Genomic DNA, 19,644 nt, shown 5'->3' on the forward strand with positions numbered 1-19,644 from the left:
TGCAGTTAAGTTGAGCCAGGCATTTCGTGACTGGCTCTGCCTCCTGTGGCACCCATTTGGTTGCTGCTCCCACTGCGTTGTGCTGGAATGCCAAAAGTTTCCGCAGTTCAAGAAAGTTAGGGACCCTTGGTGTAAGAAATCCTACCCCCTTCTTGTTTGAGTAGGGTGACTGGTCTTACCATAGAACTGGAAATCAGAACAAGCCACCAATTATGAACCTTTCAGGTGGTCTACCTGCTTTTCCTAGTTCATGTAACAGAAGCATTTGATTAACTAAGGTGAACTTTGCTGGCTGTCCAGATTTGTTATAGAGCTGGTGACTGGTTGAATGTTAATTAGAACATATTTATAGGTTTTACTATATTTTCATGTTTTAATGCTATGTTTAATATGCTGTGAGCTGCTCCGAGTCCTCTCTTGAGAGGGCATGGATTTTAAAGAATCAAATAAATACCCCTTTGAGAGACTGAAAACCAAGAGATATTTCTTCACATACCTTAAACCTTCATAACGAAGAAGTGCTATACAAAATAGAAATAAATCAGGATTCCTGTATTTGTGTACAAAAATCTCTGAATACAGCTTTTGGTTAGTACTGTGATAAAAGATTTTTGAACAGAGAAAACCTGTAACATAAGTGAACTGACATTCTCACATTCATAGAAACTTATCTTCTAACAGTGGGTTTTCTACTGTTCACTTGACTGGTTACGCACGCAAATTATGAAAAATCTTGTTTATTAAACTTCTGTACTCTGGCACCAACATAAATGTACAGCAAGTTCAAAATATCTGACGATGTTACAAAAATGCAGAAGTGTCACTTAAAAAAAATTTGACCAGCATAAGTTATTTATAAAACTCTTCAAAAATGGTAAAGATAATTGCCAAGTAATCCCTGATTATTCCCATTCGATTGCCAGAATTTCTCGCTTATTTTAAAATGGGGGAAAGCATCTTTAAAAGTTTAGAACTTTTTTTTCAAAACCACTGGCAGTAAAGCTTATCTACAGGATGAGCCGCTTGACATGGAAAGCGCAGCCTTAATTTGTACAGCACAGACAAAAAAACCACAGTTGATGCTGAAGCTCACAAGTCCAAAGAAAGCATTAAGGTCAACAGATATTTGGGGCACATTTCCTGACACACCAGTGAATGCAACACTTGGTAACTCTTTCGTCTATAGGTGGAAACTTTTGTCTTCAGCGGAAGCCCTGTATGCTGGACTGTGAAAAACCGTTTACGGAAGAACAAAGCAATAGTGTTCTCAGGTGTCTGTAAGAAAATACAGAGGAGCTTCTCAAGTTAATGGACAGACTTGATTTCTTTCCTGTACAACTCTACTGCAACAGTAGGACAATTAAGAGGAAGCCTTCTTGTTCTTCTGCTGGTTCCTGGGAGAGTTCTTTAACACGCTTCTTATTCGGAGGTAAACCCCAGTTGATTCAGCCATATTTTCAAATTCAAAAGGGGTTATCCCTGCAGCAAATTTGCTCATGTCGGGGACTGGGCTAGCATTTTTAGAAGATCCGTCAATACTGGTGACCATGGGGGAGCTGCCAGAATCCACCCCTTGGCTGACTTCACACACAGAGATGGAGGGGCAGCTCTCAGCTACGCCTTCTTCAGAATCCGTTTGGTCAGGGGGTTCTTCTCCTGTTAAGTCAACCATTTCTTCAGTTGAACTCTGTTTTTCTTCAGGCTGTTCTGCTTTGGGTATATGGTCACTAACATCAGGAGATCCAGGATCTAATTCATCCAATGTCTTCCATTCTGCACTTTCTGGAAGGATATCTGAGTCAATTCTAAGTGGGGATGATGCAACGGAGTTTCCTGTTAAAGGGGTTCCTGTGGGGATTTCAGAGTCACTATTTGCACTATCTGCCTGCTCAAGGGCTGCCCAAATCAGGCGCTGCTGCTCCTCGAGCTCTTCCAGGGTCAATGTATCTTCATTCTCTATTGTCACTGAAGCAGAACTGTTGACAGTATTCAAAGTATCTTGGGGAAGAGGTGGTGGTGGCCGAGGAGGGGTAAAGTTGGGGGGAGTGCAGGGAGGGGTACCTCGGGGCAGAGGGGGAGGGGTTGCATTCAGTGGAGACCCAGGAGGCAGTGGAGGCTGGAACTGGAAGCTGCCATAACCTGGAGAACCCGGCAGCATTTCTAAATCTGGAATGAGAGAAAGGCACGTTTTAGTGACAGATTTATGCAATTTAAATGCCATCTTATAAAATGTAATTGAAGCACCTTAGAACCAAACTACCAACAGAATCAGTGGAATAAAAATAGATTACAACTACCAACAATCAATCTCAAACTGTTCACAACAGCAACAGATCTGGAGCATTTAAACCATCACAAACCAAATGCTGCAAGAAACAAAGGTCTTTCTGCATGCTGCAAACAAGGCAGAAACAGAGGGAAACATCTCCAAGGTACCAAATTGTATAACATCTGTATTGCTACTGAAAGGATCTTGCAGCTGTTCAAGATGGTAATCTAAGCAGGCCATAGTGGAGATCTTAGTGGAAAGGAAGGTCTGTATGGAAGCAGATGATTCCTTCTCAGTAACTTAAGATACGACCATATAAATGCCAAAATCTTGAATTGGGTCCGGAAACAAATCCATAACCAGGAAGTGTTCAGAGAAGTGGTGTTGTGTGTTTTCTGTTTATTACTGAAAATATATTTTAGAAAAATTTCTGGATCACTATTCCAATCTTCAAAAGCAAACATCCAGCAGTGTTTAGGATTAACTGAAAATTCTGGACTGTCTTCAAAGACAAGGTCACAGAATGGATTATAGTAGTCTAATCCGGGTGACAGCAGCTACAAGCATGGGGCTTCCAGCAGATATATTTGGCAAATCAGCTGAGGATGACTGAAAAACACCTCTTGTGCTGTTGTGAGACTCTATAAGACTACTCAGCTGAGGATGACTGAAAAACACCTCTTGTGCTGTTGTGAGACTCTATAAGACTACAAGTCTTGGATTATGGACACAATTACCAGATTCTGTGCAACATTAGAAGAGTCTAATGTAGCTTTGCATTAATTCAACACATTACATTTGCTATTTTTTATATCATCCATGTAATTTTTTCCTTGTAAACACTTTAGAACTGCATGCATTTTTGTGCTAGCCTTTTCCCATAATAAATCGTTCATTCATTCATTTGCAAAACTGGATCTGGAGTTCCCCTCCTAGATGAGCCTGACTCTTGAGGGATACAGAATCCCATTCAAAACAGGAATTTCAGTGCACTACTGTCTTGATTCATTCCTCTTCTTCAAACAATGTTTGAGTTGAGTTTCAACAGGTGGGATTAGGCAAGGGCTCAGATAAAATGGACTGATTTTTTAAAATCTGATGGCCAAGTGAGCAAGATGAGCTTTTAGAATATTCTGTTCTATGAATTATATATTTGTATCAGATTTTTGAAAAGGATATACCAGAATCTAACTCCATGTCAGCTGATGGCACGTCAGCATTGTTCCTCTTCTGCCTTTTTGGATTATGGGTGCTCTGGTTAGGCGAAGGTCTTTTACTGCTGGACTTTGAATTTCCCTGAGGAAGGATCAGAAAGCAGGATGAGAAATCAGAATATTCAGAAGTGCAATGTAAACAAAGCTCTATGCATTCCTCATGGGTTTTGGCTGGGGAAAACCAAATCATGGTCCCCTGAGAGATATATTCTAGACACCTCCTCATCATTTCCATCTGTTTTAAATAAAATACAACTTCTAGTCCTTTAACTTACATGTAACTAATATTCACTTCTACCTTTCAGCATTTTTGGCCAATTAGAGCAAAGGTATCAAGATGATTGACAGGCGCTGAAGTGCTTACTTTAACATGCAGTATTATACGAAATGCTTTTCACAATATAAAATGAAAACTTCAAATCTATTTTGGGAGCATATGATCTCCATACCAGCCAAGAAGTTCACTGGGTACCTTTGGGCCAATTACTCTCACAACCTGAACTCTTTAGCTCACAGGAGTTATTTGCACCCCAGTTTTCTGCTCAATTAGGATCTTCAAGATGGCGAACAGGTAAAAAGACATTTCAAAACAAGCACGCACGCACGCACACACACATATATACATATTATACATATATATTTTCTTTTCTTCCCTCCTGCTCATTCACAGTGCTTGATGATACCCTAGAAAGCACTAAATGTCTGGAACTCAGTATACTTGCCTTTGGTATTACCCTATTTTCCCCAAAATAAGACCTACACTGAAATTAAGCCCGAGCATGATTTTTTGGGATTTTTGGAGGATGCTTGAAATATAAGCCCTACTCCAAAAATAAGCCCTAGTTATAGATTCTCCAGCGCAGCTGATCTGGTCACACGGGGTGTGCCCCCTCCCCCCCCTCCTTTGCTTGCTCCTTGGCCTTTTGCTCTCTATTTTATAATTTATTTTGTATATTCATTGTTATTTTAAGGAAGAGTCTGGCCGCTCCCTCCTTTTTGGGGCGGTTTAAGGGAATTGGGTTACAGGACGCCATCATCATTATTATTGTTACTGTTTTTGACCGCTGCTTAAATGGTTTTAATGGTTTTTAATGGATTTTAGTGTATTTGGTCACCATTGTGACCCTTGGTATTTATTGCATATATAGTGTTGTACACCGCCCAGAGCCCCTCGGGGATTGGGCGGTCTATAAATTCAAATAATAAATAAATAAATAAAAATCATGGAAAAAATAAGACATCCCCTGAAAATAAGTCCCAACGCGCCTTTTGGAGAAAAAATTAATATAAGACCCTGTCTTATTTTCGGGGAAACACGGTATTATTATTATTTACAGCCTCTCACACTGGGACAGGGCAGATTAAAAGTATGATAAAAATTCAGTCCATCACTAAGTGGATTACAAAATATAACAAAAATTGAATCTAACAGTGAAGACTCCTAATAAGATAAAAACAATACAGCTGGGCTGGTAAGAACCAAGCACAACGCATGCAAACATACCTGCTTAAGGCAACTAGCCAATCTGTAATGTTCTAGTACTTTTAAGACTAATATGGAAAAACAACTTCTTAAGCTTATCTATGATTCAAATCAGAACCTCAAGAGTATGCACACTGGCACTCTTAGAGGATGCTTCTCAGCACTGGAATTCTTCTTACTTAAAGATGTATCTCTAGGAAGCAACGCAAGATCTTTTTATGCCAATTAGATTTGAGTGGCAAGACTGATGAAAACGGAATGCACGAGTGATCAGCATCCTGTTACCTGCCAGAGCTCTAACTTGGCTGTATTCATCTAAAGCAGGCAGGATAGGAAATGGAAGGAGGTTCCTCCAACTGCAGCGGATATTTTTCAACCTAATATTATTAGCCTTATCTACTCGGGGCAGGTGGGAGGAATTACCTATGCTCCAGGACACCTTCCGCCACCCAAAGGAGAATAAGATTATCAGAACTTATCAGAACTTCACATATCCTTCACATCTATGTATTCTGAACTCAAAACAACAGAATTTCATTGGGAGAGGGAACAAAAAACAGATTTCTATTAACTGGAAATATCAACACACAAATTTGACTAGCATATTTAAATGGATTCACCGAACGATAGGTAGAAAGATAGTGGGCAAAGATATCTTTCTGCTGAGATGGTTGCATGGGTATAGAGCCAAACATCCTCCATTCCTGCAGCAAAAGAAACAAAGTGCTAATATTAGAAAATGGATGTATTAAAGAAGCTAAACTTAAATGTTTGACATGTCATACAGGGTTTTTTTTACACATATTCAGCACACCAAAACTGTAACAGGAAATCCAGAAAATAGTGTACAGAAGGGGGTGTGTAGGAGGAAATTTACTACAGGATCTTATATCACTTCTCTGGGTGCTTTTGCTAGCCTTTCCACCATTAGTTCATGAGTCCCAGACAAGCTTCACCTAACAAAACCTTGGTAGACAGGACTATATTGTCTTTGGCAAAACTGGCAACCAGCTAGATTCTGCTGTCTGTTTCTTGCAGGTACATACAACACTAGCTGGACTATGTTCTGTTTTGCCTCCAAAACTGCAAATGTGCACAAGTTAGAGACATATAAAGTAATTTCAAACTAGTGTCTGCTGCTGAAAAGTATTAGAGGAAATAAATTTGTATTTAAACCGAATACCAGTTTTCTATACTAGAGCAGTAGGCCCAGCAAAATGCACAAGTTTACAAAAAGAAATGAATTTAAACTGAAACATAATTCCCAAATGTGGTACTATCTTTATCCCAGCTAGAAAAGCAGAGAACAAAACGCTGAATTTGTAGCTAACAGGGGGCTGGGATCCAAAGAATTCAAAAGCATAAGCAGCACTGTGTGTGTCGAGGGCAATTTTCCTCTTCCTTGAAGAGCATGCTGTTTTCACAAACTACCCTGGAAACTTCCCTCAGCTGCTCAAGGGCAGAACACGAGGCAAAGAAAACTGCAATGGCAAAGCACCCTTAGGTGTTTACAGCCAGACTGCTCTTTGAATCCTGGCTGATTTCACAGTTGCTCATCTCTTTGGTACTCACATCTGTGACTCCGCTTGGTGAGGATATATTAAAACCTGGGTAGTTTACCAGCTTGGAGATATCATAAGAGACACAGCGATTCTGTTGGTAGGATTCTTCCTCAGAAACTTCACCACCAGGAGATGCTATAACAAATAACCAATATTGTTAATGTAAAAGTATTTCATTCATACAACATCCAGTGCCTTGGACAGCTAAATCACATCAAAGGAAAAAAGCCTTATACAACTCCTCAAAGAAGAATGGACCTGTGCCTTACGTCCCACATATCTGCTTAATGCCAGGCATGGACACCCAAGGAAGAAACATGGTGATGTTTCATGATGACGATGTAGCAATTAACAAAAGAACTTCCTGGGTGAAAGCACAGTGAAAGATGACAACTTCTACCATAGGCAAGAGAGTTGTGTCAAAATGCCTGCAGTAAAAGACCCATGGTCGGCAAAGAGCCTTCCTCATTAAAAACTATTCCAACATCTATTCATTGACACTTTGCTTTTCTGATGAATTTCATTGTGACAGGTTTAAAAAAATATTTCATTTTCAAGTCTCTATTTTTGATAGTAAATATGAAAAACTTACAACTGTAGCTTTATCTCTTTTGTAACTAAACTAGAAATAGCTGCAAAACATGAATGCTATTTAATGGATGGAGGGCATGTGCCATCAGCCCATCCAGAAATTATTACTATAAATAACAAAGAGAATTCCAGGAATTTGATAAAGAGGCTCAGCAGCCAGACACAAATAAGCATCATCCATGGATGCTGTTGTCAGTGTGGTGTAGTGGTAAGAATAACAGACTAAGATCTGGGAACCTCAGATTTGAATCTCTACTTTGCCATGGAAGCCTGTTGGATGACCTCGGGCCTGTCTATCATAGCTAGCCAAACCTACCTCTGGGGGTTGTTGTAGCAACAGAGAATCCACACTATTTTAAACTGCGGTCCTGCATGGTGCAACTTCTGCCGCAGCATGCATGACCACACTTAGATCTTTACGTTGCACAGAGTATAATAGTGGAAGTTTGGATATTTTCACTACTGCAACAATATTCAGAGCTTATGCTCTTTATTCCAAACTCACAAAAGCTCTAGAAATTTGTCCTGGCTCTGGAGAAAAAAATTATAAGTTATGTACACTAAAGCATATTTCACCACTCATTTCACCTTTACCATCGTAGAGAGTTAGCCCAGATTTTTCCATTTCAGCCTCTTTGAGCCAACCTGGGGGGTAACCCAATTCCCGCATTCGATATATGAAGGGAGGAAGAGTTTTGTCTGTAACGCCAAGCGCATCCTGAAGTTCCTCACTACAATAAGGGGGAAAAGATCCTGTAAGAAATACGGAGACACAACACCACTATTGTGACACTGTGTCCTGAACTGCCAGCATTTCAGGAAACACACAAAAGTCTGTACAATACTGTACACTGGGAATAACATGGCCACGATTGAAGGACTCACTGGAACTGCAACATATACTGGAAAACTGTGCCTATTTTGAGACACTTTCTAATTTGAGGGAAAGGGTGTGTAGACGGCGCTGAAATCTGCCTTCCCTCCTCAGGCTGTTCTTGGAAACTACTGATCACAGTCAGAGGCATATGGGGGGGAATGGTGCCTGGGGCAACACCTGCTCTGGGTGCCCCTCCTGCCCCACTTACCGGGAGCCTGCTGTGGGCTGGGTCGAGGGGCGGCCTGCTGGGCGCCCCCATGTGATCCAGTGGGGGGCACCTGGGGTCAACTGACCCTCCATGTCCCTCTGGCAGATACGCCACTGCTCACAACAAAAGTTATTTTGATACAGAATTTACTTAGAAGATTTATTTACAGCTTTTCACCAATTAAAAAAACATGATGAGAATGTATCTAATTTATGTTTGCAAAATATGTTACCTTGTTTCATTAGGGAAGGAAACAGTATTAACCTATGGAAGACACAGAGTTTATGCAGTGGGAGAAACATTACCTAATTATTCCCGGTTTGAATCTTCCAAACCTTTCTTCGATTTCTTCGGCATGATACCGCTGCTGGAAGTTTTGGTTGCTGGCTTCCCCGCAAGCCTCCATGAACTGTTTCCTTTTTTCATTTATACGGGCAGCATTTCGTGGCTGAAATATAGTTGAGGAAAAAAATAAAGGAAATACCAACTTCCAAGTCACCAACACAATTTTTGGGGATTTACCTGTGACATGCACAAATTCATTCCGCAGCTATAGGGCTGTTAAGGCCTTTGAGGACAGATTTATTGGGGTCAAGCCCATCAGCTACCATGAGATGACTTGATTTCATATGAGTTCCATGACCTGCCTAGGCCCAGCTGCTCACTACTGGTCAACAGAAACCATCCCATGAAAGCCAGTGTGGTGTGTAGTGGTTAGACTGTCAACTCAGGATCTGGGGGACCTGTTTGAGTCCCCATTCTGCCATGCCACCTTGCTGAGTGTCCTTAGGCCAGACACACACTCTCAGCCTAACATACCTCACAGGCTTGTTGTGAAGATAAAATGGGAAAGAATTATGTAAGCTTTGGGTCCACACTGTGAAGAAGGCAAAGTATAAATGTAGTTAAAAATGTATAAATATAGCTACAGATGGGAGAGGGCAGATAAAATATATATTGCTGGGTGGGAAGGAAAAAAGGAAGGAGGGAAAGGTGAGGTTATGAGGGCTACCCTGCATATCCTTGTGGGCCCTCACTTATTGTATGTTATGATATAATACTTTTTTCCTGCACAATACGTGCATTCTGAGCCACTTCTAATATCCTACATTTGTTGGAGGGTTCTGTAATCCTAGTCCTGGTAAATTGTTTATTAAATGCCTCATCCTATTGATTTACACTGTGCAAATCTGCCTTGAGTCTCAGTGAGAAAGGTGCACTGTAAACACAGTAAATAAGTAAAAATTACTGAGGTCCACATAATTTACAGAGGAATACATCACAAAGAGAAACACTGCTCTACCTCTCTCCACCAAAAGATCTAAATGTGGTCAGTAGTGCTGCAGCACAAGAGAGCGCAGCGTGCTTCCACAGTAGAAAATAGCCCCAAACAACTATGAGCATTATAACTTATTTTCAAGTGCAGCATTTAGTGAAACACCTGTTCAAATGTACTGGAGAGGAACAAAAAGATGCAGAGAAAGGGCCAAAACTGCGGAAGGGACAGTGGGAGAGAAAGGCTCCTTCTATATCATGTTTCAGATCCCCATCTATAATATCTTTTCCTGTTATACCGAATCATCTTTAAAGCTGATGCTTCCAAATTTATCCATATTTACTTGTAACTACATATCAGCATGTTTTGGTAGACATAAACAACTCTTGTGACAAGGCGGTGTAATATTTTACCTGCGGACAGTCTTTCATTTGATGGTCTTCACATCCGCAGTTGAAGCAGTGAGGTTTTGGCCTGTTTTGTGAGAGTATCAACAAATTTACAAGGCAACTACAATGTAAACTTGTCAAATGTGTAATTACTGCGTAGAGATTCAATGTCCTTTAAAAAAACTCAGTCCATGTTACCTAACTGTTCAAGCCCATGACAGAACATGACATGGCACGTGCAGTCCTGTGCAGAGTTATTCCAGTCCAAGCCCATTGAAACCGATGGGCTTACACAGGAGTAACTCCAGAAAGGCTTGCACAGGAAGTATACCGACATCCATACTGAAACTTCACCCTAGAGTGACAGACTGATGCAGCTGCATGAGTTTGAAGTCTGGATGCAGGTAACAAAAGTATGCCTTTAATTTAAATGTATGTTCAACAGCAAACAAGAATAACATAACGCTACACCTCAGCCCCCGTACACAGAACTCAACCAAAATAGGATACGAGATATGATTTTAAAAAACACCACCAAATGCAAAGATATAGCTGTTTGTATGACATGATTTTTTGTGTGATGCTACAACAACCACCTTAAACAAACAAGATTGCCATCTAGAATTAGAAGAGAAAGATTTCCCCCCTCCCCTTAACTATTCATTTACTTATTTAGGATAGTTCCAAGCTGTCCTCTTCAAGACAGCTTGCAATCGAAACATCACAATATTTTAAAAAATAAGCCATTAAGACATCAGTGACATAAAAACCATCCACAAAATAAAAGCAGAAATTTCTTAGATAAGAAATCATTGTCAAGCTTCAACAGCACCAACATTTTGCTTTTCCAAAATATGTAAGAAGAACTTTAATAATTTATTTAGGATATTTGTATGCCACCTCTCTCAAGTCCTGCTCAAGGGCACTGACAATCAACCCTGGACATTTCTATCTGAAGACATAATTCCATGCATCATTCCCTATCCCACCGATTTACACAATTTGAGGATTTTATTTTAATCCTCTTTTTTAAAACCAAATTAAGCTACTGGCTCAATCTACTTCACAGTATCCTTCTCAAACACTGATATACTTCTTTCCTGTGGCACATTCAGAAAACCATCCCACTAGCAGATATTTTTTTTCTGGCATTTCTGACTAACAAACTGATTTTTGTGAGACAAGTCTAAGAAGACGAGAAAGACCAAGATGGCAATCTAAAGAGCTACTGCAGGGGAACCAAGCCCAATGACTTCCCAGTGCCCACTGGAATTTTTAGTTGTTTTCCTGCGAGAACATACTTCTCTCTCACACACACCATGCCATATCACAAAGTGCTTTAGAAACATCCCTACATTTAAAAAGAGCAAAGTTACAAGCACAATCCCATATCTCCTATTGTGCACAAGGAGCTAAAGCGTGTGGCTCTTAGGAACCTGGCCACATTCTTGGTTGCCCCATTATGTTCAATGAAAACACTTTACATTATGAACATAACCCAATTTTCACTCTATCGTAAATTATTTACGAACCGCAATACAATTCAGATTTAAGATAAATACAAACCTTTTAGGCTTTACTTGTATCTCTTGTCCATCTAGAGACAGAATCTGTGTGAAAACTTGCTGGTATCTTAAGAGTTCAATAAGGAATTGCCATTGTATGTAGCAGAATGGAATTTCTTTTCACACATTTGTAACTAGCTCAAACTTTATGCAGAATATAAACTCAAAATCAGTGTTAACAAGATGGTGAGATTCTGCTTGAAAATATTACTTTTGCCAGTCTTTAAACCAGGGATCCCCATCATGGTGTCCTTGGGTGCCTGCCAATACTTTTTCTGGAATCCACTAAGGTTTTTTTAGGAAGTGGGTGGGGCCAGTTGGGGATTTTTGCCCAGGAAGTGTTCTTATTGGCTGTACGGATTCTTTGAAATGGGGCACAAGTATCTCCACTGGATTCTTGAAGTTAAGGATCTCCGCCTCCTGAGCAGCCATTTTGTTGTCGGTTCACCATGCTGTGTCAGAATTCCAGATGTGCCTGCAGGCATAAAAGGGTTGGGGACCCCTACTTGAAGATGACAAATATGTCATGTCACCAGCCTTATCCGACATCAAGCAGCATTTTTAAGTACTGCATGAAATCTACTGCTTCTGGTGGATGGATTTATCAGTAAAACAGTAGGCGCTGCATAATTTAGGGCTGCAGAGGTCGTCTAAAAATATACAGATTTAATCCCGCTCTGTTTTAGCACTGATGGCATTAAGTAGCAGTATTAACACAAATTTGACTAAATAGGATACTTGGGTACTTCCCATCCGTCTGTGAGCTGAGGATTTTCATTTAATATAGGTTGCCCCAGTTTATCAAGACAAAAATTGGTAAAATAGAACACACTCCCTATAACCTGTAGAAAGAGTCAGAAAGCGTCAGTATTTTCTCAAATTGAAAGAACACACATTAAAAATATACTTTAATACTTCACAAATCTCTATTCTGATATAAGTACATTAAAAGAATTGTTCTCAAGTTTAACGGCTGGCAAGTATGGTCATGCACTCCCTGCATTATGCTAAGCCAATTATTAAGAGGCACGATCTTCCGAGAGTTAGATATAACAAACTGCTATAATTAAGGCATGGCTATTTTGAGAGCCAGTGTGGCGTAATGGTTAAGAGCAGGTGCACTCTAATCTGGAGAACGGGGTTCGATTGCCCGCTCTGCCACTTGAGCTGTGAAGGCTTATCTGGTGAACCAGATTAGCTTGTGCACTCCAACACATACCAGCTGGGTGATGTTGGGCTAGCTCTCTCAGCCCCACACACCTCACAGGGTGTTTGTTGTGGGGGGAGGGCGGGAGGGAAAGCAGATTGTAAGCCCCTTTGAGTCTCCTACAGGAGAGAAAGGGGGATATAAATCCAATTCTCCTTTCTTCTTCCAGATCTTTCTGACAATTTTCTAGTGCCACTGCAGAAATCTCTAAGACTCATAAATGTGCATCACAAAATAAAAAAGTAACTTACGCTAAAAGCTTCTTTTGTTCTTTTGGCTGGATTTGGGTTTGTCACTTTACAGTCCTCTTCCAGCACAAAACTGGAGGGCTAAGAAGAAAAAGAAGTCACAGCTTGCACAACTGAGATCGCACTTCTCAAGCAAGGAGGTTCGTGATTCTGCCTCATCTCCCTTGTTGCCCTAAGTGTTAAATCCCTCCCAGAACACCTACACGGTCCCAATGCTCTTTCTTCCCCTTCAAATCCCAGCTCAAAGTAGCAATGTCTCCCAACACTTATGTGAACAGGGAAGGCCCTTTTGTGCATGGGAGCTTTCTGTGCATACTAGAGAGCACATGAAGTTCTAAATGTGTTCTACCAAACTGAAAAGGATTACTGGATGATTTAAGGTGCTCCCAACAAGATGTGTGATTCTCCTAAATGACAAGGTGCTTTGAAGCAGCAATGCAGCTTTGTGCGTTGTTTTAACGAACAGAAATGCTGTCCCATGACAAGTTTACATATTACAATGGTCAATTTTGACAATCAATCAGACCAAAGGAAAAAAAAACTTTAAGAAGAAAGTGTGCATTTTTTAATATTTTAGGAAGACACAATATACTAGAATTAGTCTACTTAAAGTAACTTCACAAAACAAGACAAAACTGAAAAACATATTTCAATCACCATGTTTACACATAAGTATAATATAAACATACCTGTGGCTTAACATTGAAGTATGTCTTGTCAACTTCAGCTCTCTGTTGTTCCTCATATCTCTGAACTAAACTAGATACAAAATCCTCTATTTCTTGATGATATTGCCTGCACAAGAGATTATGGGAATAGATAAGACTATTTGTACACCCTACGTGAAATGACAAAATGTGCATCTCAGACCATTCTTGTCTACATTAATCACGCTGAGAACTTTATTTCATAGATTTCTTTTGTGGACCTTGAAGAAGAGTTTGTAAATCCAATGGTAGCATTACAGAAATTCTCCCTTCCATGTTGAACAGAATTCCTGTATTCCTGAGGTGGGGGGAGGAGCTCCTCCTAACTCTAAAATGACGCCCACAAACCTGAAAAACTAGAGTGGATACAAATCAATGAAAAGTCAGACTTCTGAATTCAATCTGATTTGTGAAAAGAAAAAAGTGTAAGTCTGCATGTCAGCATCTCAGATCTCTGTTAAATATGTCTTCAGTTCTCTTCAGTTCTCAAATTAGGAATATTAACCATTTTCAGTTCTCAGTTCTCAAATTAGGAATATTAACCATTTTCATCAACAACTACTAGCTTTTGCTTTGAGAACATTCTGGGCTTGTTAGCTAAATACACCCCAAAACACTAAATATTATGAGCAAATGTTCTGAATTGTTAGCTACTTTGTGTTTCTGGGTGTATCTGAAATTCGGGTATAGCAAGAATGTGATACATTATGGAACAGAAGTGAATACAAAATTGCAATCCTGGAAAGAAATGCAACCTCATAGAGTGTGCAACCATTTCATTCAATTGTCATTTTAAAAACACTTTTAATTATTACAAGTGTTTAGGAATTTAATTGTTTAGGAATTAAACAGCATTCCAACAGGAAACTTGATTTCAACCACCCTACCCTGCAAGAAACTAGGCCAACTGTCAATAACCTCTCACCTTTAAACAATCCCTACAACAGAAATCATCAACTTTTTTAGACCCAGAATACAAGTCTGCAACATAAGGTTTGCTTTTTGAACATTTATTAGATATAATTCTCTTTTTACTTTCTTTTTCCTCTTTTCTCTTCCCAACACAGTCTCCCTCTTAAAAAAGCCTACACACACAAAAGTAAATGGAACTACCACAACAGATGAGAGCTCCCTTGAGTTGGGTGCAATAAAAGTTGAAATCCACTACTTTATAGTGAACACCAAATCAGAAATTCCGAAAAAGCCAAAGTAAAACACACTTACTTTGAAATATTATTGTTCATGAATAAAATCTGTAACAAAGGGCCATCATGTTTAGAGTCATTCAATATTAGTCCGCTAAAAAAAGAAACACATTGAAATTAAAGAACAATGTTTACCAAACAACTTTCATTTTGTTGAGTACACTTACTACACCTCAACAAAGTTCAACATAGCTATCTTATTTTACCTCAATATTAAATCTTTTTTTCTCTCCATACAGCATGCTATGAATAACTTATAGAAGTAACCCTCCCCTGTTGCTATTTAATATCAGTGAGGGTTTTGATTAGCAGATTTATATCTTTCCTAGTTTAAAAATGGAACAACCAGAACTGAAAATAATAATAATAAAAAATATAACAATAACACCTCAAGAAAGAAAAGTAATCAGAACCATCAGTTCCTTTAGAAATCATCTAATGCACACAGCAAAAATAATTCAGTAATTATTTTTATTGCTACACATCCAAGAAACAGGAAGAGTCACAAGCAATTCGTGACCTCCCTAAGCACTTGTGTCCAAAGCAGCTCTTTGCATCCAAGCTATCATGTCTCCATTAACTCACAAAATATCTGCAAAAAACTGAGCCATTTCAACAGAGGCGGAACGAGGGGGAACTGTGCTCGGGGCCTGCACGCATCCTGCGCCCCTACTGTGGCGGCATCCGCCTCCATTCCGTCCTAGAACGTCCTGCCACACCCCCTCCAGTGCTCCACCTGGGGCGTCGCGCCTCAACCTGCTGGTGCTATGCCACTGAATTTCAATATACCTTGGTCGTGTCAGTATTTTCAGTTTTCTTCTGAGTTCATGATGTTAATAATTTGTTAAGGAATTTATGTTACATACTTGTCTGAAAATAAAATGTTTGAAACACCAGTAATTCCCCCTTGAAATACTGGTAATTCCCCCTTGGGGTAAAAAGGAAGTGAATAAACAATGAATAAACTCATTCCCACCCCCCAAGCAGTGCATTTTAAGATAATGTTCTTTTTGTATAGCTCTAGGTCAGTGGTGGCGAACCTATGGCACGGGTGCCAGAGGTGGCACTCAGAGGCCTCTCTGTGGGCACTCGCGCACAGAGTTCATCATGTGGGAGAGGGGTGGAAAATCACACACACACACACATCTAGGCTGGCCTGGGCATGATCCTTTACCTGGGAGTAAGCTCGGTTGCTGACAAGGGGGCTTGCTTCTGAGTTAACCCTCCTAGGATCGTGATTCACCCATTTGAAGCGTTGCACGGTTACTTCACCAAGCTTACTCCTGAGTATTGCGTGCCTCGGAGCCAACTGTTTTTTCTAACCTAAACCCTCAGCATTCAGGTTAAATTGCCGGGTTGGCACTTTGTGATAAATAAGTGGGTTTTGGGTTGCAATTTGGGCACTCGGTCTCGAAAAGGTTCGCCATCACTGCTCTAGGTGGACCTTGGTGCTAGTACCTGTTGGATTTCTGCATCAGTGGCAAGATTTAAAAAAACATGCTTTTCAATATTTCAAAGGCAAAAACAGAGACAAGGTTACGGCACCTCAAATTATGGACTAAAAATGACAGCCTGAGGTATCCATCTCTGATGTCTCCACTTGAAAAATTTACTGTGCAATTTCTAGTCCTAAAAATCTGAGAGTAGTAAAGATATACTCAATATATACCCCTGGAGTTGTAGTTTGTGAAATACTTTAGCACTCATAAATAAAACATAGCAAAAATACAAATGTGTCTATTCAAATATTAAAATCAAAATATCACAGTAAAAGGCCCTAAACAGGGTCCCAAACGTACATCAATGAAAATCACCAGATGATGGCACATAAAAACTTGTGCAACACTTTGAGACCCAGACGCGTTTTGGCCCAGTGGTATTGAGGTTAAGTTTCTGAACCTTTTTCTGCTGGCCATTGAAGGAGGCAACACATGCAGGTCAGAAAATATATATATACACAAAGAAATAATAATTATAAATAAGTGGTTGTTGTGGGTTTTCCGGGCTGTGTTGCTATAGTCTGGTAGATTAGGAGGTTAAGAGCTCGTGTATTTAATCTGGAAGAACCGGGTTTGATTCCCAGCTCTGCTGCCTGTGGAGGCTTATCTGGGGAATTCAGATTAGCCTGTGCATTCCCACACATGCCAGCTGGGTGACCTTGGGTTAGTCACAGCTTCTTGGAGCTCTCTCAGCCCCACCTACCTCACAGGGTGTTTGTTGTGAGGGGGGAAGGGAAAGGAGATTGTCAGCCCCTTTGAGTCTCCTACAGGGGAGAAAGGGGGGATATAAATCCAAACTCCTCCTCCTCCTCTTCTTCTAGATCTTGTTCCTAACGTTTTGCCTGCATCTGTGGCTGGCATCTTCAGAGGTGTAGCGCACTTCTTCAGTGTGTAGCGCACTTCTCTCCGTGATACACCTCTGAAGCTGTCAGCCACAGATGCAGGCGAAACGTTAGGAACAAGACCCACAGACCACGGCCACACAGCCCGGAAAACCCGCCACAACCAGTGGAATCCGGCCGTGAAAGCCTTCGATAATACATTATAAATGAGCGCCACAGGAAGAGGGAGCTCTGGCAGAGGCCTCAGGGGGACGCAGGAGCGGGCCTGAGAGCGGGTAGGGCTGGGGAAAGGGCCTACGAGGCGGGTCGCGGATCCCCTCGGATCCCGCGCAGGCCCGGCCCGACCCAGAAGGATATTCTCGGCCTGCAGCTCCCTCACGCTCTCCTGGCACTCCCGCAGCCGCTCGCGCAGCTCCTCCGTCTCCTGGTCGAAGCGGATGTGAAGCGGCTGCGCGGCCCCCGCCGCCTCGTCCGCGTCCAACTGCTCGAAGAGGTCGGGGTCGCCGAAGTCCACCTCAGCCGCCATTTTAGGGCGGGCCGAGGAAGCGCGTCGCCGGCGGGTCAGCAGGCCGCGAGAGGGGGTGACGGCGACGGGCCGGCCCGCGGGAGACGTCGGCGCCTCAGGAAGGAGACGGGCCTAGGCTAGGCAACCAGGTCTTCACGTCGACCGGGGACTCAGGAGGAACTACAACTCCCGACATGCAACGGGATTAGGCCGCGCTAATTTCTTACCGGCCCAAGGAAACATTGCGCGATGGGGCTTGTAGTTCAACTTGTGCAGACATTGGGGTCATGTTCTCCGGAAGAGTGCTGCATGCTGGGATACGTAGTTTTAAAGTTTGGCGGAACAAACAAGGCCCCTCCCCACCAGTTTGATGGCGTTTGCTTCTACTAGGTATGGGTCTGCCATGTACAACGTGTAATTAACATAAATATCATGCGTCTATGTTTAGTCCACGTTATCACAATGACCAAAGCCGTGTCAACGTCTTTTATTAGGACCACATGCAAATATCACAAAACACTGTGCAAGCTTTCGAGTCCTTCAGAAATTTACCACAAAAGCATCTTGTGGAGACTTAAAACAAAATGCAAAGCCCACTACGAACTTGAATTAGTTCTTACTTTTTTTTTTACCTGTCACATCACATATAGTTTATGGCAACCCCAGCGGGATTTTCCAGGCAAGAAATGTTCAGCTGCTGTTTGCCACTGTCTGCCTCCACATCACAACCCTGTTATTCCCTGGAGGTCTCCCTTCCAAATACTTGCCAGAGCTAACTCTGCTTAGCTTCTGAGATCTGACCAAGCTGGACTGAGCTGCTTCTTACTGCGTCTGAAAAAGTGAGTTCCAACTCACAATATGTTGGAATAAATGGTGTTTAATCTTTAACGTGACCCTAGATTCCAGTTTTATTTAATTGGGCTAGGTTGTCCAGAACAGGTTTCAAACTATTTTCAAACTAGCAATCAAACAGCAGTAGTTAACAAGGTGCCAAGTTTATAACTGCACTTACGGAGAGGTAGATTTTTACTCAATTCACTTTCAAGCTTCATCCGTTCCAATGAATGAACTGGCACTGAGGCAAAAAGGTTGAACATACCATTTTAGCAGCTTTTTCCCCAACTTAAAATATGTGTTACATATAAATCAGCATTCAGAATCTAGGTGGCCAACTTCTACTAGGTAAAATAACATCTTGTTGCATAAAGCTGCCTGAAGATAAATGGCCAAAAAGACCACTTTGATCAGATGTTATCCTAGAAGAACCTTTGGCTAGGGAGGATATTATATCACCAATGCACAGAAAAATTCAGTAATGCAACTTAATATTTCTAGAAGGAAAAGGCAACATGTTAAATTTCAAAAACAAATTTACCAAGTACAACGGCCCTTTAATTCTTAAGTGGTGGGCTTCTGAAATTTCAAGCTCCCATCACCAGAGGGTAAGGAGAATTTACGCATCTTCACACACTTTTGTACACTATTTTTCAAAAGCAAAATTCCCTATACTGTCAATTTGTTTTTGAACATTTATCTATTATTGGCAATGGAAATGCTTCCTAAGTGGGGTGGCTTGGAAAAATCCTTTTGGGCTAGCAATTAACAGTACTTTCATTAAATACTACCTAGAAGTAATTTACACACATTTTGCTTTTCTTGGTTTTATTAATATGTTCAATAGTATACAGCAACTGAGGCACTGATGCTAGGCAACTCCCATTCATCACACAGCATGTGTGAGCATAATTCTGTTTAAGACTACTTTTTAAAGTGTAGAAATTGGGCTGCACGAGTGTTTTGAATCCAGGGAAGGCTTTGGTCTCTACTAGGTTTGGTAATTTGGTAAAACCAAAAAGCCAGATCAGCTTTTTCTTTTACTGACAAAAACCAGGTATTCAAAAAGCTGAATACAGTTGGGGCCAATAACATTTGGCTTTAACTCCCTCCTCTCCCACATGGGCTTGGGAGCCAGCAGAGGGAAGATCTCCGTGCGTCAC

At 41.0% G+C, this 19,644-nt stretch overlaps 1 protein-coding gene across 2 annotated transcripts; it reads right to left on the bottom strand.

The window, feature by feature from the left end:
* Nucleotides 1-721: 721 nt before the first annotated feature.
* Nucleotides 722-17,812, bottom strand: ZCCHC8 (zinc finger CCHC-type containing 8). 2 transcript variants are annotated; one of them, XM_048514188.1, is made up of 14 exons: nt 17,500-17,812; nt 15,591-15,633; nt 14,821-14,895; nt 13,579-13,684; nt 12,893-12,970; nt 12,173-12,276; nt 11,436-11,501; nt 9,894-9,954; nt 8,510-8,652; nt 7,714-7,850; nt 6,539-6,663; nt 5,587-5,670; nt 3,451-3,565; nt 722-2,166 (listed from the first exon to the last, which is right to left on the bottom strand). In XM_048514188.1, the coding sequence occupies exons 1-14, from the start codon at nt 17,666-17,668 to the stop codon at nt 1,361-1,363; spliced, it is 2,112 nt and encodes a 703-aa protein (XP_048370145.1). In that variant the 5' UTR covers nt 17,669-17,812; the 3' UTR covers nt 722-1,360. The 2 variants fall into 2 exon arrangements, with proteins under 2 accessions (XP_048370145.1, XP_048370144.1); XM_048514187.1 differs by having other exon boundaries at nt 7,708-7,850.
* Nucleotides 17,813-19,644: the final 1,832 nt, after the last annotated feature.

Source organism: Sphaerodactylus townsendi, linkage group LG13, assembly GCF_021028975.2.
Source record: "Sphaerodactylus townsendi isolate TG3544 linkage group LG13, MPM_Stown_v2.3, whole genome shotgun sequence".
NCBI classification, from domain to species: Eukaryota; Metazoa; Chordata; class Lepidosauria; order Squamata; family Sphaerodactylidae; genus Sphaerodactylus; species Sphaerodactylus townsendi.

Excerpts from the sequence above, each read along its gene's own strand:
- ZCCHC8 (XM_048514187.1), bottom strand. The coding sequence starts at position 17,668 with ATGGCGGCTGAGGTGGACTTCGGCGACCCCGACCTCTTCGAGCAGTTG. Across the intron at positions 12,277-12,892 it reads GAACAAAAGAAGCTTTTAGC|GTTATAGGGAGTGTGTTCTA; the intron begins GTAAGTTACTTT and ends CTCTTTCTACAG. Across the intron at positions 9,955-11,435 it reads ATACAAGTAAAGCCTAAAAG|GCCAAAACCTCACTGCTTCA; the intron begins GTTTGTATTTAT and ends CTCACAAAACAG.